This window comes from Acanthochromis polyacanthus, chromosome 14, assembly GCF_021347895.1.
Source record: "Acanthochromis polyacanthus isolate Apoly-LR-REF ecotype Palm Island chromosome 14, KAUST_Apoly_ChrSc, whole genome shotgun sequence".
NCBI classification, from domain to species: domain Eukaryota; kingdom Metazoa; phylum Chordata; class Actinopteri; family Pomacentridae; genus Acanthochromis; species Acanthochromis polyacanthus.
In genome coordinates this window covers 5,098,049-5,122,512 of record NC_067126.1, presented here as the reverse complement: position 1 = coordinate 5,122,512, position 24,464 = coordinate 5,098,049, and the positions used below count along the sequence as shown (strand labels likewise).

General features: G+C 42.4%; 1 protein-coding gene across 5 annotated transcripts in view; it reads right to left on the bottom strand.

Moving 5' to 3' along the window:
* Nucleotides 1-7,042: 7,042 nt before the first annotated feature.
* The window catches only part of LOC127537093 (NACHT, LRR and PYD domains-containing protein 3-like), a 135,062-nt gene continuing 117,640 nt past the window's right edge, over nucleotides 7,043-24,464 (bottom strand). For 2 of the 5 annotated variants that reach the window (XM_051958822.1, XM_051958815.1), the window contains 2 exons: nucleotides 7,856-7,902; nucleotides 7,043-7,707 (listed from right to left, as the gene is read on the bottom strand). In XM_051958822.1, the coding sequence (XP_051814782.1) occupies nucleotides 7,181-7,707; nucleotides 7,856-7,902 (574 nt within the window). In that variant the 3' untranslated portion in view covers nucleotides 7,043-7,180. Of the gene's footprint in view, nucleotides 7,708-7,775; nucleotides 7,903-24,464 lie in introns of those variants that run through there. The other 3 variants (XM_051958821.1, XM_051958814.1, XM_051958824.1) reach the window with 2 other exon arrangements.

Genomic DNA, 24,464 nt, shown 5'->3' with positions numbered 1-24,464 from the left:
AGACACCGCGCTTTGCATCCGCTGGCATTATAGGAAAGTTTATAATCTTTAGTATAGTGGACGTTAGTGTTAGCATTGTGTCTTAACCCGCCTGTTGTTCTCATTTACGGGCACCAAAAAATATTATTTCCTTGTCTGAAAAATTCAGCAAAAAAATCCCCCAAATTTCTGAATATTTTCAAAACCTTCAGGGAGAAAATTCTAATAATTCCTTAAAAATTTCCCTTGACAGTTTCATTAAAAAAACAATAAATGTGGCAAGAAAATTCTTGCAAATATTTTCAAAAAATGAGTAAAAATCTTCCAAAAAATCCTAAAAATATCTATAGTGATTCCATACATATCAGTCAAACTTCTAATATTTTCTTTAAGAACATTCACATAAAAATCAACCAAAATCCAGTGAATTTTGCTGGATTTTGGTTGATTTTTTGTGAGTGTTCTTAAGAAACATTTTTAATATTTCTTTTTTTCCACCAAAAAATGTTCAAAGATTTCCATAAAATGTTGAAAATGTGGACATCAGAAGTTCCACTGTGAAAATATTGTTTTTCTCCACATTTTCAAACTTTAAAACGATTCAATTTGACCCGCAGGACGACATGAGGGTTAACTCTGATGTCTCCCTTCAGATTCTGCAGATCAGGTTTGCACCAAACATAAAAACTTGCTTCTCTTTTCCTTTGGAGACACAGTTTTTACAACATCTTCCTTTCAGAGCTTGTTTTAATGTCATTTTGCTGCACATTTGAGTTAATTATCTTTTTTTTCTGCTCCTGTCTGGCTCAGAAAGTCTCTTAAAGTCATCAGATTCTTTTCCTTCATTGCATCCACAAACATTAAAATCTTTAGTATTGTCAACGTTAGCAAGAAATACAATTAGTTTGTTCAGCGTCTTATTTTGAAAACATTATTTTAAATTTTATTGCATATTTGTGTTAGTTTGCCTTTTTCTAGCCATGAATGGATCAGAAAGTGTCTTTAATTCTTCAGATTCTGCAGATTCAGTTTGAACAAAACATGAAAACCTGCTTCTTTTTTCCTTTGGAGCCACAGTTTTTCCAATAACTGCCTTGCGGAGCTTGCTTTAATGTGATATTTGTGAGTTATCTTGCTTTTTTCTGCCCGTGTAGGGTTCAGAAAGTGTCTTGAATTAATTATCACTCCTAAGATCCTGCAGCCTGAATCCAGTTTGCACAAAACATAAAATCACGCTTTTCTTTTCCTTCATTGCATCCACTAAGATTAGAGGCAATGCAACAGTTTGCAATCTTTAATACTGTGGACATTTGCAGGAAATGTGATGAGTATATGCAATATCTTATTTTGGAAATGTACATTGATTTAAATTTTGTTGTAGATGTGCAATAATTTGCCTTTTTCTATCCATGGGCAGTTCAGAAAGGGTCTTAAATTCTTCAGATTCTGCAAATCCAGTTTGAACAAATCATGAAATCACATTTTTTCCCCCTTTGGAGCCACAGTTTTTACAATATCTTCCTTTCTGGGATTTGTTTTAATGTGATTTCTGCTGCAGATTTGAATAATTTGCATGTTTTTCTGCCCCTGTATAGCTCAGAAAATGTCTTGAATTCTTCAGATTCTGCAAATCCAGTTTGCACAAAACATGAAATCATGCTTTTCTGTTCCTTCACTGCATCCACTACCATTAATAATCAATACAGCAGTTTTTTTATCTTTAATATTGAGGAGTTTATCATGTATCTTACCTCCAAAACATCTATGAATGTAAGCTTTGTTGCAGATTTCTGTTAATTTCCTTTTTTTCTTGTTTTTTTTGTCCTTGTAAATTTCAGAAAGTGTTTAAACATGAAAACCTTCTTCTTACTTCCTTTACTGCCACAGTTTTTCAGCTTTTTACTTTCAGATCATATTGAAATCTGATTTTTCACTGCAAGCTTTACATCTTATATATATATATATATATGTATATATATATATATATATATATACACACACACACACAGTGGGTACGGAAAGTATTCAGACCCCTTGAAATGTTTCACTCTGTGTCATTGCAGCCATTTGCCAAAATCAAAAAAGTTCATTTTATTTCTCATTAATGTACACTCAGCACCCCATCTTGACAGAAAAAAACAGAAATGTAGAAAATTTTACAAATTTATCAAAAAAGAAAAACTGAACTATCACATGGTCAGAAGTATTCAGACTCTGTGCTCAGTATTGAGTAGAAGCTCCTTTTCAGCTCGTACAGCCATGAGTCTTCTAGGGAATGATGCAACAAGTCTTTCACACCTGGATTTGGGGATCCTCTGCCATTCTTCCTTGCAGATCCTCTCCAGTTCTGTCAGGTTGGATGGTGAACGTTGGTGGACAGACATTCTGAGGTCTCTCCAGAGATGCTCAATTGGGTTTAGGTCAGGGCTCTGGCTGGGCCAGTCAAGAACGGTCACAGAGTTGTTCTGATCCACTCCTTTGTTATTTTAGCTGTGTGCTTAGGGTCATTGTCCTGTTGAAAGGTGAACCTTCGACCCAGTCTGAGGTCCTGAGCACTCTGGAAAAGGTTTTCCTCCAGGATATCTCTGTACTTGGCCACATTCATCCTTCCTTCAACTGCAACCAGTCGTCCTGTCCCTGCAGCTGAAAAACACCCCCCCACAACATGATGCTCCCACCACCATGTTTCACTGTAGGGATTGTATTGGGCAGGTGATGAGCAGTGCCTGCTTTTCTTCACACATACCGCTTAGAATTAACACCAAGAAGTTCAATCTTGGTCTCATCAGACCAGAGAATCTTATTCCTCATAGTCTGGGAGTCCTTCATGTGTTTTTTCAAACTCTATGCGGCTTTCATGTGTCTTGCACTGAGGAGAGGCTTCCGTCGGGTCACTCTGCCATAAAGCCCCGACTGGTGGAGGGCTGCAGTGACAGTTGACTTTGTGGAACTTTCTCCTATCTTCTGACTGCATCTCTGGAGCTCAGCCACAGTGATCTTTGGGTTCTTCTTTACCTCTCTCACCAAGGCTCTTCTCCTTCCATTGCTCAGTTTGACTGGACGGCCAGGTCTAGGAAGAGTTGTGGTCGTCCCAAACTTCTTCCATTGGAGGATTATGGAGGCCACTGTGCTCTGAGGAACCTTGAGTGCTGCAGAAGTTCTTTTGTAACCTTGTCCAGATCTGTGCCTTGCCACAATTCTGTCTCTGAGCTCCTTGGGCAGTTCCTTCCACCTCATGATTCTCATTTGCTCTGACATGCACTGTGAGCTGTAAGGTCTGATATAGACAGGTGTGTGCCTTTCCTAATCAAGTCTGAATACTTCTGACCATGTGATATTTCAGTTTTTCTTTATAATAAATTTGCAAAAATTTCTACATTTCTGTTTTTTTCTGTCAATGTAATGTTAATGTAGGGTGACCATACGTCCTCTTTTGCCCGGACATGTCCTCCTTTGAGAGGCTGTCCGGCCTGTCCGGCCGGCGTTTATAAAGTCCTTCAAATGTCCGGGTTTTTGATCTTGCCTACCTTGAGCACGTCACAGACCAGTGTATTTATCATTCACGTTGAATGGTTCCTTTGGAAACACGCTCTGAGAGGCGGAGTTTGAGCCGAACCCCGGACCGTGTATTAATCATTCACAAAGCAGTACAGAGGCGCTCCACACTCACTCACTCCTCGCAGGCTGACAGGCAGGTAGACACACTGCGAGAGAACACTCGAACAGAAAGAAAATGCCGAAACGCAAATGTCATTTCACTGATGAAATGCGAAAAAAGTACCCCTGTTTTCGTCCGGGTCGTGTCAAATGGGAGGCAGAATGTACAGTCTGCAAAGCTGGGACTTATGTCTCTGTAGCTAATAAGAAAAGGAAAAAGAAGGAAAAAAGGACTGTTGACTTGAGGCATTATTTCTATATTTTTTTCATTTGCCATTAGACACATTATTTTGAAGAATGGGCTAACTGAACATTGAAGAATAGGCTCCCTCTCTTTTTTCTTTTTGTTTAATATTTTGAGGCATTATTTCTATTTTTACATAATTGATAATTGGGAGGTTATTTTGAAGAATGGTACTCTACCTCACTTTTCCTAACTCAGGTGTAAGTGTCAGACTTAAGAGAGACGATTATTTCTTATTTTGTTAAACATCTGAATACCTGTGTTCCTACACAACTTGAGTCAATAACTATTAAAGACTAGAGCATGCCATATTTGTATGTGACTGATTATATTGTTTAGGAGAATTGCTTTAAATTAATAATTAATCATAAAGCAACTGTTTGTGAGTGTTTTGGGCTATTTTTCTGTATATCCAGGTAAAGTGTTCTTTTCTGGGGAATTCAGAATATCTGTTTAACTGAGTTTGAAGCACAGAAAGCCCCCTGACCCACGGAAAACCCCTAAAAATGGGGGGGGGGGGGGGGGACTGAAAATTTTTCGCACACGAGCTGGAAGTGTGTCCTCTTTTCAGAGAAACAGAATATGGTCACCCTAGCTAATGCAAGTACGTGCGCTAGTCTACAGATTATTTTTTGATAGATCCTTTTTCTTGAAATGGTTAAATATGCCCGCTATGATTTCCTGATTAAAAAACACAAAACGACGACATAAATAAACACAAATAAAGTCAAGTCACATTTATTTATTTTGTACATTTAAAGCAGCTGTTGATCCAAAATAAGATACACTGTCCGTCTAAAAAAAGTCACTCTAATATTTCATTGGAGCCTTTAGCTCCGAGAGCAACACACATTCACCGTAGCATCATTTCAATAAGCTTCTGCAATGTCACCTCATTTATTTCTGTCCAGAGCTGGATGAATTTTCTACCAAGATCTTATATTGATGATGGGAGAGTCAGACAAAGTCTTCTCCAGAACATCCCAAAGATTCTCAGTGGTTCTGAGGTCTGGACTCTGTGGAGGACAATCAATCTCATGCTCCTTGATGCACTCATTCTCAATGTGAGCCCCATGACTCCTCATCTTGGAACATAAAATAGCGTTACTTTTAAACCGACAAATCAATAAGGACAGTATGGTTTTTCCTTGCTGTAATGACTTAGCAGACTTTTGACTGCATCTGCAGTCTTCCTCAGAACGTCATCCAACGAGTGATGATGTGTCCTTTTTTCTTTATCACGTGGTCAATCTGACAGGTCTGTCTGAATCTGTCAGATCGACCACACCCCCCGCTGTCCAGTGGTCTCTGTAGGATGGAATCCCAGGTATTGAAGAGGGTGTAGCTCCCTCGTCCGGGTTCATGGAACTGCTCGCCCGCTTCCTGATCTCAATGGCTTCCTTAACCCAGTGGCTGTGTCCGAAATCACATACTAACGTACTACTCATACTAAGTGTGACGTCAAAATAAGTATGTAGTGCGTTCACATTGGATAGTATGAAAAGACTGAGTACACGAGAAATACCCGGATGTATACTATTTCTGGGAAATTTTAAAGTATGCGCGGTGACCACACTAGTCATACTCAACCGACCCATAATGCTTTGCGAGCTATCCACCGAAATGGAAGCCTCCGCGGGATCTGTGGCCGGACCGGGGCGATTTTTATTTTATTTTATGTGGTTAAGTAGTCATCCTAATCACCCCACAGATTTGAGAAATAGGTGTTTTCTGACCAACGTTTTACATTTGTCAGACGCCTCACAACGTGCTACTGAATGCTAGCAGCTAGTTGCAGCAGGTCGCTTTGCATACAGAACAAGTAGCAGCTACCTCCAGTAGCCTGCAGCTACAATTGAAACGATTCGCATAATCTGGCTAACAACTGCATGAGGAGTGCTGGCTTGAAATTACCACATTAATTATGCGACTGTTTGTTAGCGTAAAATCGACCTGAAGCTGGCATTCAGCCGAGATATTTGATAGCTGTACTTCCGGTTTTTGTCATCGGAGGTTTGAAATGCATTATGGGAAACGTAGTAGTATACTACAGTGTGAACGGTCGGCATTCTAATCATACAGTATATACTCATTGAGAATGTAGTATGTAGTATGTTAGTATGCGATTTCGGACACAGCCATTGTTTGTATTTGTTGGCTTCCGATGTTACAATCCTCCCCCTGTCCCAGTGACTAAAAAAAGGACATGTCATCACATGTCGGATAACACTGTGAGGAAGACTGCAGATTCAGTCGCAACATGTCAGCAAGGTAAAACCATGCTGTCCTTATTGATTTGTGGGTTTAAAAGTAACGCTATTTCATAGTAAGCAATGACAAAATGAACATAATCCAACTATCTTGGAACATGCCGATACCATCAGAGAAGAAAAACTCATCTGATGTAAAGACCTGGTCATTCAGTATATTCAGCTGACCTCATTCTTTGGGAACATAATGTTGCTGAACCTGACCAACCCCAGATCATAACCCTAACCCCCACAAGCTGGTAGGCACTAGCCATGATGAGTTCATCACTTCATCCATCTCTCTTCTTACCCTGATGCCCCCATCACTTCGGAACAGGGTAAATCTGGACTCATCAGACCATATGACCTTCTTGCATTTATCAAGAGTCCAGTCTTTAGTCTCCATAAACTTTTTTTCTGATTAGCCTCACTGATTGGAGGTTTTCTTAGAGATGAAGAGGAAGATGACTCACAAGTGGACGGTGTGTCTGAATAAAGATACTGATGAAGTGGATTAATGTGAGACAGAGGATGAGAAAGTGAAGAACTCAGAGTCATGTTTTTTACCCACAGCCCTTTATTCTTCTCTATCACACACAAGATGAAGGAAGTTCTCATTTCATCACTAGAACAGAACTTAAACACTGAAATCAGGATTTAGTCTGGCTGCACAAATACCTGATTTTCACTGAACAATAATGTGTGAAAGTCTGTCAGCAGTTTGTAGTTTCACTGCTTCCTCTCTGATTTCACACTTTGTGCAGCTCAAATGGTTTTAGTTAAAGTGAGCGTCAGAGGAACACCACATCCTGATTTTCACTCATCATTTGACTGGAAAAAGACAGAAACATCAAATTTGGCTCCTGGAAAAATCACAACTTCCATCTTTGAAGAGGAAGAAGTTTACAAGGAATCATTTAGAAGGATTTCAGAAAGAAACAGATTTAATCCATGAATGTGAAAACATGTTTCTGAGGGACAGAGTCATGGAGAGACTGAACTCTCTGTTCAACACTGTTTCTCTGACAGGAGGAGACTCTGGAGACTGAACTCAGCACAGAAACACTGAGGAATCAAATGACAAGAACCCAAATCCTGGATAGAGAGGTTCATTGAATGTGGTGTTGAAGGTGTGGAGGAGGATCAGAGAGTCAGAGGAGACTCTGTAGAAGGACAGAGTTCCAGCAGGAACGTCCACATAAACTGAAACTCTGTGAGAGACTGAGGAGGAACTGATGGATGTTTCTCTTTTACTGTGTCTAACTGAGTAACCACGACGATCAGAGCAGATCAGACTCCAGGACTGATCATTAGATCCAAACACACAGTCGAGATCGATATTTTTTCTTCTGATTCCTCTGTAACTCACTGATACATGAACATCTCCTCTCCACTCGACCTCCCAGTAACAGCGACCAGTCAGACCAGTTCCACACAGCAGCTGAGGCTGCCAGTAAAACCGGTCTGGATGATCAGGATACGACTGAACCTCTATCACATGGGTCGCTTTCATGATGTCGTCAGACATTTTGACATATCTGTTTACTGTGTTTGTGTCGACTGTGAGTTGACAGGAATCTGATGGAGAGAACAAACAACACAGCTGCAGTTATTGATGGATCATGTGATCAGTATTCAACCTTTGATGATGACCTCAGAGATGTGACACTTTGAAGATGCTTGAATGTGCTGCTTTGTTTCCATCAATCCATTAAAACACACTTACACTTCCTCAGACCTGGTGTCAACCATCGGACTCCAGCAGGCGTCACCCTGAAAGGAGGAGGACGGTCAGAGCAGCAGAGACTCTTTCAGCAGCACACATGGACGTTACATGGCTCTCACACTGTTCCACTGATAAAGGACCAGTCCAACATGGAGACACAGACACCTGAATGCAGCATCTCTAAAGTCCTGTCCTGTGCTGGTCACGTTCCAGCTCAGTTTGAACTCATTATTCAGCTTTACTCATTTATGTTTCCTCTTTTCATGGAGCTAAGTTATCAGTTCACCCTGCTTCTAGTCCTGGAGCTAAGCTATGCTACCAGTATGCTCTTGCTTGCAGTCTTTGTGCTAAGATAGGCTAACAGTTTCCATTTATTTCCAGTCCATGTGTTAACCTAGCTGACCAGTTTCCCCTCGTCACTCCAGTTGTCGCTCTCAGCTAAGCTAACGATTTCGCTCTGCTCCCCCAAGCTAACAGGTTCCCTGTGTGTCATGTTGATGTGCCGAACTAAGCTAACAGTTTCCTCTTCCCTTCAGTCATGATGCGTAGCTGAGCTAACAGTGTTCTTCTGCTTCCACTCTTTGTGTTAAGGTAGGCTAAAAGGTTCCTGAGAGTGTCTGTCTGTCTGTACCTAAGAATTTCCAGTCTACCGTGTGGATCCTCCAGTTTGGCCAACAGCATCTTCTCTCCCGAGTCTCCTGGATGGTTGTAGCTCAGGTCCAGCTCTCTCAGATTTGAGGGGTTGAAGCTCAGAGCTGAGGCCAGAGAAGCACAGCCTTCCTCTGTGACCAGACAGCCTGACAGCCTGCACACGCAAAACAACACAAACCTGACGGACAACAATTGGCTGGATGTTTCTCACTCTTTGTTTTCTTCTTTGTCTTTCAGCTACATTTTGGTGCAGATTTGATGCATCTGAAGCAAATAAAGAATCAATCTTTCATTTTCTTTCACTTTCAAAGTGTGAGTCTTGACCTGAGAGCTTCCAGTTTACAGTGTGGACTCTCCAGTCCAGCAGAAAGACTCTTCACTCCTGAATCCTGCAGGTTGTTGTTACTCAAGTCCAGCTCTGTGACACTGGAGGACTGGGAGCTGAGGACTGAGGACAGAGCTCCACAGCTTCTCTCTGACAGATTACAGTCACTCAGTCTGAAGAGACAAAAAGCACATTATATTGATAAAACAGCAGGAAATTAAAAAAGTATATTGAGTCTCCAACTACAGGGTGACCCAAAAGTTTGGAAACAAATGAAAAGTCTATAATCCAAATTATATAATGTTATTTCAATAAATCAGTACCACAGATATATTCAGAAGAGTAACAGATTAGTGTAAAACAAACATATTTCGACATGTTCATGTTTGTTTCTTATACAAAGTTGTGAAGGTAACCAACTGGTTACACTGGTTACACTGGTATCTTCTGGAATGTACCTTCATTCATGCTTATGAAGGTTCCTGAAACTGGCCAGTAAATGTTACCTCATAGTACTTTTGGATGTTTAAAAAAATAATACTGTCAGATACTTTACCATCAAGAGTTTTGAAATCTGACACTGATGGCCTGCATTTTGAAGTTATGTTCCAGCATGCCTGTACCTTATGGTTCTATTAATTTTCTTCCGAGTTATTGCACTCGGCAAATACTATGCTTTTAAGATATTTTATCATGCTATAACAAAAATGCGTAAAATAAGAGTGAATTCATGCACCTCTAACTCAAATAGACACTGCAGTTAAACTTTGTTTCCAAACTTTTGGGTCACCCTGTACTTACAGAACTTTGTTGGAGGCTTTGACCACTGGCAACAGCCTCAGAAGAACCTCCTCTGAAGCAGAGTATTTCTTCAGGTCAAACACGTCCAGATGTTCTCCTGGTGACAGTAAGATGAAGCCCAGTGTTGACCACTGAACAGGAGACAGTTTATCTGTGGACAGACGTCCTGATCTCAGGGACTGTTGGACCTCCTCCACCAGAGAAACATCATTCAGTTCATTCAGACAGTGGAACAGATTGATGATTCTCTCTTCAGACACATTGTCACTGATCTTCTCCTTGATGTACTCCACTGTTTCCTGATTGGTCTGTGAGAGACTTCCTGTTTGTCTTAGGAGGCCTTGTAGGAGATTCTGATTGGTTGGCAGTGACAGACCCAGGAGGAAGCGCAGGAACAAGTCCAGGTGTCCATTTGGACTCTGTAAGGCCTTGTCCACAGCTCTCTGGTAGAAAACCTTTAAATCACTCTGGAAGAGCACAGACCACCAGAATGTTGTTTGTTGTTGTTGTTCTTCCAGCAGGTTGATTCCAGAGTTAATGAAGGTCTGATGGACATGAAGAGCAGCCAGAAACTCCTGAACGCTCAGATGTACGAAGCAGAACACCTTGTGCTGGTACAGCCCTGTCTCTTCTCTAAAGATCTGTGTCAACACTCCTGAGTACACTGAGGCTCCTTCCATTTCGATGCCACACTCTCTCAGGTCGGACTCATCGAAGATCAGGTTTCCTTTCTGCAGCTGCTCAAAAGCCAGTTTACCCAGAGACTCAATCATCCTCTTGCTGTCTGGACTCCAGTGTGGATCTGTCTCAGCTCCTTCATCATAATTGACCTTCATGACTTTGGTCTGAACCACCAGGTGGTGGATGAACATCTCAGTCAGGGTTCTGGGCAGATCTCCTCCCTCTCTGCTTCTCAGCAGCTCCTTCATAACTGTAGCAGTGATCCAGCAGAACACTGGGATGTGGCACATGATGTGGAGGCTTCGTGATGTCTTCATGTGGGAGATGATGCTGCTGGCCTGTTCCTCATCTCTGGATCTCTTCCTGAAGTACTCCTCCTTCTGTGGGTCGGTGAACCCTCTCACCTCCGTCACCATGTCCACACAGTCAGGAGGGATCTGATTGGCTGCTGCAGGTCGTGTGGTTATCCAGAGGCGAGCAGAGGGAAGCAGATTCCCCCTGATCAGGTTTGTCAGCAGCACATCCACTGAGGTGGACTCTGTAACATCAGTCAGGACCTCATTGTTGTGGAAGTCCAGAGGAAGGCGACACTCATCCAGACCGTCAAAGATCAACACAACCTGGAAGTCTTCAAACCTGCACATTCCTGCTGCTTTGGTTTCACTGAAGAAGTGATGAACAAGTTCCACCAAGCTCAACTTTCTCTCTTTCAGCACATTCAGCTCTCTGAAAGTCAATGGAAACATGAAGTGGATGTCCTGGTTGCTTTTGTCTTCAGCCCAGTCCAGAGTCAACTTCTGTGTTAACACTGTTTTCCCGATGCCAGCCACTCCCTGTGTCATCATTGTTCTGATTGGTCCATCTCTTCCAGGTGAGCATTTAAAGATGTCTTCTGCTCTGATGCTTGTTTCTGCTCTATATGCTTTCCTGGATGCTGCTTCAATCTGTCTGACCTCATGTTCATCATTGACCTCTACAGTCCCTCCCTCTGTGATGTACAGCTCTGTGTAGATCTCATTCAGCAGGGTCGGCTGTCCTGCTTTAGCGATGCCCTCAAACACTGTCTGGAACTTCTTCTTCAGACCACATTTAAGTTTACGTCTAGAAACTGCAGCATTAAGTTCTGAATGAAAACACAAGAAAGAAACAGTGAATTAGAAGTAACCTGGATATTAAAGCACCAAAGTAGCAATAAAGTGAAGGTGACAGTTTGTCCCCCTAAAGACTGATTGTGTGAAGATATTGTGAGACTTCAGTAAATGTTCTGTTGATCAGCAGCTTCAGTCTTCACACAAATCCTCTTACTGCTCTGCAGACAGTCAGCCAGCTTCTCCTGCTTCATCCTCCTCAGGAACAACACTGTGATCTGCTCAAACATCTCTCTGCTGCTCCTCTCATCTTCATCATCACCCTCCAACTCCTCCTCATCCTCCCTCTGACTCTCTGAGCATTCTGGGTAATCTGGACACACAACCTTCTGCGTCTTCTTCAGCTCCTTCTTCACAAAAGTCACTATGTTGTCCTCCAGCAGCTGGAACAGAGAAATGTGTCAATGAGTCCATCAGAGTCAAATCATGGAGCCAAACATCAGATCCATGTTGGACACACTGACAGTCCACTGGTCTACAAAGAGCAGCATGGAGACCCCTGAACACAATAAATGGAGAACAACTTGTTGTCCATTAACTCACCATGAATATGGAATCCAGGTCATACTGCTGGACAGACTGAGCTCTGGGAACCTCTGAGTTCTGCTGCTTCACTCTGTGGATCAACATCAACAGTTAACTCTCAGTTTATCACACAGAGACAAACACCAGCTGAAGGTCTGTGATATTCATTAGAGATTCCAACATTATTCTGTTTTCCACTGCAGGAACTTTCTGTTCATTTTGGTTCATGATGAAGCTCATCAGTGCTTTCCCCCTCCCTTCCTGAAAAATGAGGATTAGATGCAGCTGTGCAGGAGATGACAGGTGACACACATCTGCAATCAGCTGATCGACAGGGAGCAGGCAGGATTGGCTCATCACTTTCACCTTGTGCAATAAGAAGAAATCTCACTCACCATTTGAGTACAAGCCACAGTCAGTCTCTGAGTCTCATTAGTTCTGCTCTTTGTGTTTTGCTCGTTTGGTAATCTTTCATTTCTGTCCTCTTCCAGCCTGGACCTCACCTGCTCCCATTTGTACCTGGATCATCCTCCAGTGACCACAGTACTCTCCAGCTATCTGAACCCTGGACCATTCTGGTTGTCTTTCCATCACGCCACTTTGGATCCTGGCCACCACGTGTCAAACCCATTGATCTCCTGAATTCTTCCCAGCGCCGCGCCACGCCACCGGCTTCTCACCACTACATCCCCATTCATCTTGCTTGCCATCTAAGTTTCCCCAATCCTGAGTCTGGCTGGTAGCATTAGGATATTTTGCCATTTAGCTCAGATCACAACCTGGTGAGACTGCAGCCCATTTACATACCTATGGTGAAGAAACAACCCCCCACCATAAGGTATGTAAAGAAGTGGTCTGACGAGGCCACTGAGGTGCTGCAGGACTGTTTCGAGACCACAGACTGGGATGTGCTGTGTGGTCCACACGGGGATGACACTGATGCACTAACAGACAATATCACTGACTACATTAACTTCTGTGCAGAGAACATCGTACCGACCAGGAAAGGACAGTGTTTCTCTCACAGCAAACCCTGGGTGACCTCAGAACTGAAGGCCCTGCTGAAGGAGAAGAGGAGGGTTTTTGGATCTGGGGACAAAGAGGAGCTGAGGAGGGTGCAGAAGGAAATAAAGAAGAAGATCAAGGCAGACAAGGCCAGCTACAGGACCAAGATGGAATCTCACCTGCAGGATAATAACACAAGGGAGGTCTGGAAAGACCTGAGATCCATCTCTGGCTACAGCAGAGGCCATGAGAGGGGAGCTGCAGCAGGAGACTGGGAGTGGGCCAATGAGCTGAATCTGTTCTTTAACAGGTTTGACTCTGCTCCCACTCCTCCCCCCTCTCATCAAAGCACTGACCAGCCAGCTCCTTCTTCACACCTCAGCTCTATTCACCTTATTCAGGAAGTGAGGCAGAGCGGCGCCATTTTTGAGAGCGACTTCCGGTTGACCGCCTTCGCACTACAACAACATCGAGTCCTCTCACTACTGTAGCTACTTTTAACTGTTCTTTTAAGCGATTTTAACATGTTTGGCATCAATTGCGCTGTCTGTGGGTGCCACAACAATTGGGTAAAGATGAAGCTTTCTCTCTCTCAGAATTGTTTAGAGCACGGAAAGGTTAGATCTGAATGCTGCGGACCAGCTCATGGCTATGTAAACACACAGCTTGCATCGGTCACTGTCAGCGCAGCTATAGCGATTCTACCAAAGTTCAGTTTCCACTAAAGACCTAGTTATGCCATCAGTGAGGTAAAAAGATACTCTCTGCTATTTTGAAACGTTGTTATGACTGCGGTTTGGTCAGAATCAGTTTTTTGTTGCTCCAGGGAATTAGCATTAGCTTGTGACAGGGCTAATAACACAGTAAACCGCAGGAGCTGTTTCAGAAATGACAATAACAACCTCCGTTTGCACAACCACATCATATCAAATTAAGTTTTATTCATATCAACATACCTTCCATAATATCGCAGCAGCGTGACTGCAGGACCGTCCCAACCCAGCGATACAGGAGCATCCCCTGGTCTCCACCACTCCATCAGCTGTCACCAATACCCACGCCATGTGTGAGGAGGTACTAGCCTGACTCGGGCTGACATTAGCTTTAAGAAACGTATATTCCCGTTCTTGATGTAACAGAACAGTGCCGACTTTACCACTGTGCAAATATTGATAGGCTTCAGTGCTCTTATAATTCCTCATAGCCGAGCGATCAACGTCAAGAGACAACACGAAATAGTTAAAAATATCGCCATACATGACTTGTGGCCACTTTTTCATGTCATCCTCCCACTCTATAATAAGTCGTGGATGAGGCAGACTTGATCCATTTCTGTTTTTTAAAGAGGTTTTCGTTTCTTCCCACATCACTTTCTTAGTTGTAAACACCGCCCTGACCGAGTTACCGGAAGTGCTACTCAAAACAGGAAGTCCCGCCCGTTGGAAAATGGGCGGAGTTGAAAAAGGTGAATACAACCAACAGCACCTCCCCTCCTCCCCCCACCCCCACCACCTCTGGACTCCACACACAGTCTCCTTGTCACCCCCCACCACCACCACTATCACCCCCTCTCTTGTCATCCTCCTCCACCCCCAGCCTCTCCATAACAGCTGATCAAGTGAGAAGTGAGCTAAAAAAGATCAAGACCAGGAAAGCCGCAGGTCCTGATGGAATAGGCTCCAGACTCCTCAGAGACTGTGCAGACCAGCTCTGTCAGGTGCTGCTGCGCATCTTTAACCTGAGCCTGAGTCTGGAGAGGGTTCCTGTGTTGTAGAAGACTTCCTGCCTGGTTCCTGTCTCAAAGACTAGGAACCCCAGGGAGCCAAACCACTTCAGACCTGTGGCCCTCACTTCTCATCTGATGAAGACAATGGAGAGGATCATCCTCAGGAATCTACGCCCCCTGGTGAGCCCTAATCTGGACCCACTGCAATTTGCTTACCAACCGAACATTGGAGTAGATGACGCAGTTGTCTACCTGCTGCACAGATCGCTGACTCACCTGGAGGACACCGGCAGCACTGTGAGGGTCATGTTCTTTGACTTCTCCAGTGCTTTCAACACAATCCAGCCCTCTCTGCTCAGGGTGAAGCTGGAGGGAGCGGGAGTAGATTGTCACCTGGCTGCTTGGATCATCGACTACCTCACCAACAGACCACAGTACGTGAGGCTTCAGGACTGTGTGTCTGATGTAGTAGTCAGCAGCATGGGGGCCCCACAGGGGACAGTGCTCTCTCCCTTTCGCTTCATCCTGTACACATCGGACTTCCACTACAACTCTGGGAGATGTCATCTCCAGAAATTCTCTGATGATACAGCCATTGTTGGGTGTGTGTCTAATGGGGACGAGCTGGAATACAGGACAGTCATCTCTGACTTTGTCGACTGGTGTGAGCGAAACCATCTGCAGCTCAACGCCAGTAAGACAAAGGAGATGACCATTGACTTCTGCAGGAGGAGGGCACCTCAGACTGCACCGGTGAACATCCAGGGTATGGACATTGAGATAGTGGACTCATACAAATACCTGGGTGTTCACCTCAACAACAAACTGGACTGGTCACACAACACAGAGGTCCCGTACAAGAAGGGCCAGAGTCGTCTCCACCTGCTGAGGAGACTGAGGTCCTTTGGAGTGTGCAGGACTCTGCTCCAGACATTCTATGACTCTGTGGTAGCGTCTGCTGTCTTCTACGCAGTGGTCTGCTGGGGAGCAGGGAGCTCTGAAAGGGACAGAAAGAAACTGAACAGACTGGTCAGGAGGGCCAGTTCTGTGCTGGACTGTTCCCTGGACTCTATAGAGGAGGTGGGTGAGAGGAGGATGTTGGCAAAGCTCACATCCATCAGGGACAACCCCTCTCACCCACTGCATGACACTGTGGAGTGTCAAAGTAGCTTTGTCAGAAGTAGACTGAGACACCTAACCTGCAAGAAGGAGCGCTATTGCAAGTCATTCATTCCATTCGCTATAAGACTGTATAACATCAGCATCACTGGCTGATGTCAACATAAAACTGGACTCTATCACATCATCCTTTACCACATAATCTGCACAGTTCTTGCGCTATTTAACCATGCCTGACGTACATCAGCGGGGTTACTGCATTTGGTGCGGTATCTGGCTGGGTAAGTATGTATGTGGGTACGTATGTATGTATGTATGTGTGTGTGTATGTCCGGTCCGATATCTCTGCAAGTGGTGAAGTCAGGACAATCAAACTTGGCACTAAAGATCAGTCTAAGGTCCCCTGCTCAGTTGTGGAGTTACAGGTCAGCAGATCAAGTAGGAAGGGATATACGTAGGATGATCAAAATTGATAGAGTATCATGCATAGGCGTGGTTCTGCCCCCTAGTGGGAGCTCGTCTAGTTTACTTTTAATTTACATCACATCATTACATAAGCCACATTTTCCATCCTACACTCCTGAACATATTGTGATTGTTATAATGTTTATCATTATATTGCTGTCTATTGTTGCTCATTGTTGCTCTACTGTATGATGTATGCTGCTGTAACATGGGAAATTTCCCCGGACACGGGGAGTAATAAAGGATTATCTTATCTTATCTTATTGTTCTTTGTGTTAGTTTAGTATCGAGTTCTGTCGCCATATATTTGGTCCTTGTAGTTTTCTGCCACTTTCAGATATCGTAGTCACCAAAGTATCAGCTTTCAGTAAATTTGGAGTTCTCTTGTACATGGTGACGGCTGGTATAAATGGGCTAACAGGCCTAAGTCCTCCCAGGCCAACACAAAAAAGATGTGAAAATTATTTTTTAAATAACTTCCAACAGATTGTCTTAAGTTTCGGTGAAAACAAAGGTAGCAACAGCACCAATCAGTCAAAAGAGAAACATAGAATATCTCTAAAGGGGCTTATTTTTTTTACAGCCCCAGCAGATACAGTCCACTTTCATTCATTTTGTTCTTGTAAGTGATTGACAGGTGTCATGTCACGCCCCCGTGATTTACTGATCATTTGAGCTAACTTCAAGGAGCCCACAGGCCGCTGATTTTGACCAATAGCAGCGAGTTGAGGCAGCGGTGCTGCTATTTGTGCCAGAGTTGGGAAGGAGGGAGAAAAGGTTAAGCTATGGCGGGCATTAGCATGAATGAAGTGGATTATTTGCTTTCATGTCCATTTTCCTCAATGTCTTTGGAGGAAAAGCTGGAAGTTAAGAGACTGGGATCACATCGGCTGTCGATGTGAGCTTCTTTTCAAATAAAGTAGGCCCATGTTGACCTGTTAAAGGACTGTGACACCTTGTTTTTGCTGAGGTCATCTGTTATACTGAAGGCGTGTTTTGCACTACATGTCGACAAACAGTTGTAATAAGACAGTTGCAGCAGGCTATCTGTGGGCAGTTGTTGCAGTTGGAACCCGTTTTGTAGTGGTGTGTGAGAGAGAGTGTTGATGTAGAGCACTAAAAAAGTATAGTGTACTTGTACTTGATGTAACTGTGTGTATCATAGGTGATGTTGCTTTTGCAGCTGTGTTAACCATTTAATCAGTATTATGCATTTGTTAGCCCACTCGACAAATTTCACCACCAGCCGCCACTGCTTGTACAGGTATTGTAGTTTGCATTGTCCGTCGTAGTTGGCTAATAGTTCTGTTGGCGGCCTTGTATTTGCTTAAGTTAATTTGGATTCACTGGCATGTCATGTATCAGAGTTTGTTTAACCTTTGTATTTTTCATCCTTTAGTATTTAGTCCATGTTAGTATCTTGTTTGCTTTAGGTTAGTATTCCTGCCTAGGTAGTACCTACAGTAGGTTCATTAGCTTTAGCATATTTCATGATCAGTAGTAGTGCTTTGTTCACCGCCCACCAGTAGGTACCCTGTTTTCTGTCAATCTCACTGAAGCTTATCTATGGGTTATCGTGTTGTATTCCAGTAGCCATCTTTGTATTTCATGTGTTTGCATCCTAACATTTTGTAAATAAATTCTTTAAACTGTTTCAGTGGCTGTCGTTTCTCCTTCCCTGCACCTCCTTGTGAATCGTAACAAACATAAGCAGCACACTTTGGGCATCATTGTCCTGCCCTCGCACTTTGCTAGGCAGGCAGATAACCATCACCCCAGAAAAAAACACACCGTTAGGGTGACCATACGTCCTCTTTTGCCCGGACATGTCCTCCTTTGAGAGGCTGTCCGGCCTGTCCGGCCAGCGTTTATAAAGTCCTTCAAATGTCCGGGTTTTTGATCTTGCCTACCTTGAGCGCGTCACAGACCAGTGTATTTATCATTCACGTTGAATGGTTCCTTTGGAAACACACTCTGAGAGGCGGAGTTTGAGCTGAACCCCGGACCGTGTATTAATCATTCACAAAGCAGTACAGAGGCGCTCCACACTCACTCACTCCTCGCAGGCTGACAGGCAGGTAGACACACTGCGAGAGAACACTCGAACTGAAAGAAAATGCCGAAACGCAAATGTCATTTCACTGATGAAATGCGAAAAAAGTACCCCTGTTTTCGTCCAGTTCGTGTCAAATGGGAGGCAGAATGTACAGTCTGCAAAGCTGGGACTTATGTCTCTGTTGCTAATAAGAAAAGGAAAAAGAAGGAAAAAAGGACTGTTGACTTGAGGCATTATTTCTATATTTTTTTCATTTGCTATTAGACACATTATTTTGAAGAATGGGCTAACTGAACATTGAAGAATAGGCTACCACTCTTTTTTCTTTTTGTTTGATATTTTGAGGCATTATTTCTATTTTTACATAATTGATAATTGGGAGGTTATTTTGAAGAATGGTACTCTACCCCACTTTTCCTAACTAAGGTGTAAGTGTCAGACTTAAGAGAGACGATTATTTCTTATTTTGTTAAACATCTGAATACCTGTGTTCCTACACAACTTGAGTCAATAACTATTAAAGACTAGAGCATGCCATATTTGTATGTGACTGATTATATTGTTTAGGAGAATTGCTTTAAATTAATAAATATATTATTCATAAAGCAACTATTTGTGAGTGTTTTGGGCTATTTTTCTGTATATCCAGGTAAAGTGTTCTTTTCTGGGGAATTCAGAATATCTGTTTAACTGAGTTTGAAGCACAGAAAGCCCCCTGACCCACGGAAAACCCCTAAAAATGGGGGGTGGGGGGCAGAACTGAAAATTTTTCGCACGCGAGCTGGAAGTGTGTCCTCTTTTCAGAGAAACAAAATATGGTCACCCTACACACCGTTGTTCCTTTTGTCGCCTATTTATTTGCTGGATACATGGCAAAACTGTAAGCAAGAAACAGAATATTGTGTATAAGCTGATATGTAAAGAATATATCATGTCTCCTGACTACTATGCACAGCAGAGTACATCTAAGAAAGGCTAACGGGCTAGCGGGCGGCTAATTAGCGTCTATGCTAATGTCTCATAAAACATTATTTTGGATAAATTACTGGCATGAAACATCGTATACAACTCCTAGCAGTTAGTATTAAGCTTACGCTTGCAGAACATATTCCAGTAACTTACAGGCTGTACTGGCTTAAAACAGAGTGCGGCAGGTACAAAGAAGCTTAGCCGTTGTCTGTTGCTGTTAGACAGGAAGTGGTCGGCAGCATCACTTCCGGTGTCACACCCAAATAAACCGGACAGTGTCAAACCATCACAACAAAACAAAGTCCCTATGAACAAATTTTAACACACAAAAAGAAATATAAGTGGCTTTTATGGAGCCAGAATAGTTATTGTCTCCCATTACCTCTAGATGGACCGTCTCATTGAAGAGAAACAAGCTCAGGGCTCCCACTGATTCAGCATTATGGTCAGTTGTATTTTTCAGGCTTTTCACATTTGTTTTTGTGGTGTATCGTAATTTGAAGACATGTTTAAACATTACCATAGTGACCAGAGTGTTCAGTGGCAGAGAGGATGTTAGTCATATTATATTGTTGGCGCGATGATACGAGGACAACACTAATAAAGTTGCATACAAGTATTATTACTATTATGTTTAGGAAATACCACAGTTTCTATGGCGGTTGTATCATTTCACTTTGTATTTATCCACCACACCTGAAAGGCCAGTGTGTGAAAATACTGTCTGACAATTGGTCCACAAAAAAAGGTTGGCTAACTTGCGGGCTAACATGCATCACAGAACTGAAATTTTGTCCAGGAAAACTATTTCTTGATATTTTTGTGAACGTAGAGTTCTTGCTGTGATCCATATGGTTCTGTTTTTAATGTTTCTGTGGATGATGCTGACATTATTAGCATCACTTCAAAACACTTGCTTTGTTTGGTGAAGAGTCAATTTGCTATCAAACTAGCAGCTCTGAAACCTTGTTCTGAACATCTTACCCCTCTGCAGCAGGATGTTCTCTTTTCAAACCAATAGGAACACTCTTGGACCCATCGCTCTTGAAGGACGCACAGCTGGATGCAGGTCCAGGTCCAGAGGACTCTGGTTGCTGATTAATTCTGATAGGGAAAGACGAAACCCACAAGTAAGAGAATTATATTTTTATTTCTTTCAGATGGACATGAACCTTATAGCAGAGTTTCAGAGTGATTTAATGATGGAACATATTTAGAACAATGACAGAACATTTGAAATGACAGTCAGTAGTTTGATTTCACAGCTTACTTCTCTGCAGCAGGAGGTTGATCATCTTTAAATTCAGGTCCAGGTTCAGGTCCATGCCCAGGTCCAGGTCCAGGTGGATTCCTGTCAATAATGATGCAGCAGTGATGTGATGCTGAGCTCTGACATCCAGCAGAGTCCTGGACAGTTACAGATGGTGGTCTCACCTCTGAGCTTTGCTCTGGTTCTCCTGTTCCCCACACAGAGAGCTTTCAAAGGGAGGGACTCCCTCCTCTCTGTCCTCACACTCATCCATGATGCTCAACTCACAGCAGCTCACACACACTTTCTACCTTCACCTGCACAGGAAACAAACATCATTGATCCACTCAAATCCTCCTGGAAAAGATCAACTGCTCCTCCACTGATCCACTCTTATCTTGTGTTTCTATCAGTTGAATCCAGTCAGACAACAGTATAAGGATGTAGAACCTCCTGCTCATATCTGTGGTTGTCTACATGGATGTTGAAGTTCTCCAACAGAACTAAAGAGTCCTCAGGTAGAACCCTGATGAGGAAACCATCCAGCAGTTCAAGAAGGTCTGACACTCTGAGCTGCTGTTCACCACATCAGCAACAATAACGGTGAGATCTCTCAAAGACTCTTGGACTCTGACTGCTCACTTGTGCTAATCTAACTAGCACATATGGATGGTATGTATATCAGCATAAATGGTATATTTATTCAATATTCATAACATAGAATGTTTTGATAGAGTACTTAGATAGTATATTTACACATTTAGCTTAACAACCAAGACAACACATTTAGCTTCTTAGGATATATAGTAAGAATTTTTATATGGGTAGCACCTTCAGTTAATTAGCATATTTAACTATTAAGTATACTACCTAGTTAGCATGTTAACATAGCATATTTAGATAGAATGTTTATCTAGATAGCGTATTTCACCAGTTGGCACATTTACACAATATTTTATGCTAATTGACATTCAGCTTCTATGTATGTGAACTATTTGGCATGTTCAGACCTGAACCCTGAACATGTTTAGATAGTTAACATATTTGCCTATTAGCATATTAAAGTAGTTAGCATGCATGGCTCGTTAGCATATTTAGACGGTAAGCATATTTATTGAGGTAGCATTTTTAGCAGGGTAGGACATACAGGTAGTTGTCCTTGTTAGGCAGTTAGGCAGTTTGTCAATTTCAGTAGTTAGCATATTTAGCTATTCAGCATCATTAGCTAGCATATTCACATAGTTAACATTTTTAAATAGCAGATGTAGATAGCATCATAGGTAGTTTGTTTGTTTACTTAGTGTATACATACACTACCATGAAAAAGTTTGGGGGTCACTTAAAAATGTCCTTATCTTTGAAAGAAGTTTTCTCAATGAAGATAACATTAAATGAATCATAAATCCAGTCTAGACATTGTTAATGTAGTAAATGACTATTCTAGCTGGAAACAGATGATTTTTAATGGAATATCTCCATAGGGGTACAGAGGAACATTTCCAGTAACCATCACTCCTGTGTTCTAATGCTACATTGTGTTAGCTCATGGTGTTAAAAGGTTGACTGATGATAAGAAAACACTTGTACAACTATGTTAGCACATGAATAAGAAACTGACCACACAGTCTATTTAAGTGTGGCTAGAGGCAGTTACAAGGTCTAAACACTACAGAGAGGTAAAAAATGCTTAGCTGCCCAGCTAATGATCCTCACTCCACACCAACACTATTTGATCATAGATTCAAACAATGGGCCCAATTCCACCCTATCACTATATTTACTAGAATTATCTCAAATGGGGAAACTAAGGGCTTCTCAGGTATGACACAAGAACAAAACTCAACAGTCAGGTCTTCTACATATACTTACAAGTCCAGCATTTTCTTTGTAATGAAATCAGAGATCCACAATCTAAACCTTGATCACAACTGACTCAGATTTTCATAGACACCTACAAGGAGGAGAACACTAAAGGGATTATGGGTAAATTATACAATACCATCGTATCAATGAAAAAGTTTGGACTGATTCTGTCAGAAATTGCTGGGACAAAGATATGAGGGTGGAAGTTCCTTAGGAGGCTTGGTTGCAGGTCTGGAAGTCTCAGTGCTTCACTACTAACTCTCTGACCTGGAGGGACTTCTGTTGGAGTCACTGATGGTCATTTTTAGAACACCAAAGCAGAAAATCCAAAATGACTAAGACTCAGTTAGCTGGAGGGAGTGTGGATCAATGCCAGTAAAAACCACGCTCAGTATTCTGGCTGTGTCCATACGTTAGACCTTTCTGGGAACACCTGAGTGGTCTGCTGTCCAGGACTCTGAGAATCAACATTGATGTGTTGTTCTTCTTCATGTTCCTCTGTGTCCCTTTTAGAGCTTTATGCAAAAGAGACGTTTAACCTCTAAAAAACCTTCTGTGCTGCATCCGAAAAAAAAAACAGAACCAAATGCTGGTTGCAGAGAGACCCTCCTACTATAGACCATTTATAATAACTGTAAATCACATACACTCCATGGAGATCAGACCTTCTAGCCTTCATCTACAAAGAGACAAAGGGAAAGAAGTTTGGAAGAAGTGGGACTGTTACCAGTTGGACACTGGCATTGAAGAAGAAGCTGAGAGTCGTATTGTAACTTCCATTTGTCTCAGATGATACTCAGATCTGACCTCCCTGTATTGTGTTGGAATTATGTCTGTTCTACATATAAAACTCTAAAAATAAAAAAGTTTGAAAAAGAAATATGCAAAGTTGTTCCCACTGACTTGTAACTTCTGAACAATCTGAGAGTCCGTCTACTGAGAGCTTTTAATGATGTTTCTCTGTTCAGGTTTTCCTTGTGACTGTTTAACAGCTGAAAGCATCAAACTTTCTGACAGCCAGAAGAAAGAATCTAAACAACACATTCATTTGATAGAAGAAACAACTGGACACTGAAAGATCAGCAATAAGATCAGGATTATTGGAAATGTGTGCAGCTTCAGCATCATGTGTAATATTCAGTTACGTCCTCAGTATCTTCATCAGTTTTAATTCAGACTTTTCTATTCTCGTCTCATTTCAGCTCAATTCAATGAAAACTCAGTAATATTTCATTCTGATTTCTGATCGGTTTTGTCGAGTCATTCTGTTTTCTGAACAATATCTGCCACAAGAATGTCCTTCAGGTTAATGATTTTCTATCTGATAAAGGATCAGAGCCTCATATCAGGTTTAATGGTTTTATACTGAGCCTGTTCAGAGTCCAGACCAAACACTGACTGCTACTAAACAGCTCATGACTGCAATAAATGTCTCTGATGGACTCCACATACATTTCATTCTTCAACTTTTCAACAAAACACAAACTTCTGTGAGGATTCCTGTGATAACATTTCTACTGACAGTAATAAAAGCTGTTCTCTTGGATTTCTTTCTGCTCTCTTTGACTATTTATCAGTGTTTTCAGTCTGTTTCTGTCCTTTTAGACGGACTCTTGTGATCAGCTGATTTCTACACAGCAGCAGCAAACTGATGCTGATTTCCATGAGACTTGATGTCAAATGGAGGCTGAAGCATGAAAACAGCTCTGAGGTCTGGACCACCGAGCAGGATCTGAGCTCATGGAGGAACTTCAGCTTTTCTTTTTTTGTTTCTACAAGAATTTCCTTCAGGTTGAATCATTTTGCGTCCGAATCAAAGAACCAAAGTTCCACTCACTCAGCTTCTTCCTCTGCAGCTCTCTGCTGTGTGGACCAGGTCTGAGAGAAAATCCTCCTCTGTGTCTGCAGGCTGCCGTCACTCTGAGACACAAAGAGCAAAGATCAGCTGCTGCACCTTTAGATGACGTTAATATGAGACATGATGAAGCTGCAGCAGCTTCCTGGAAACAGCTGAGGACTAAGAAAG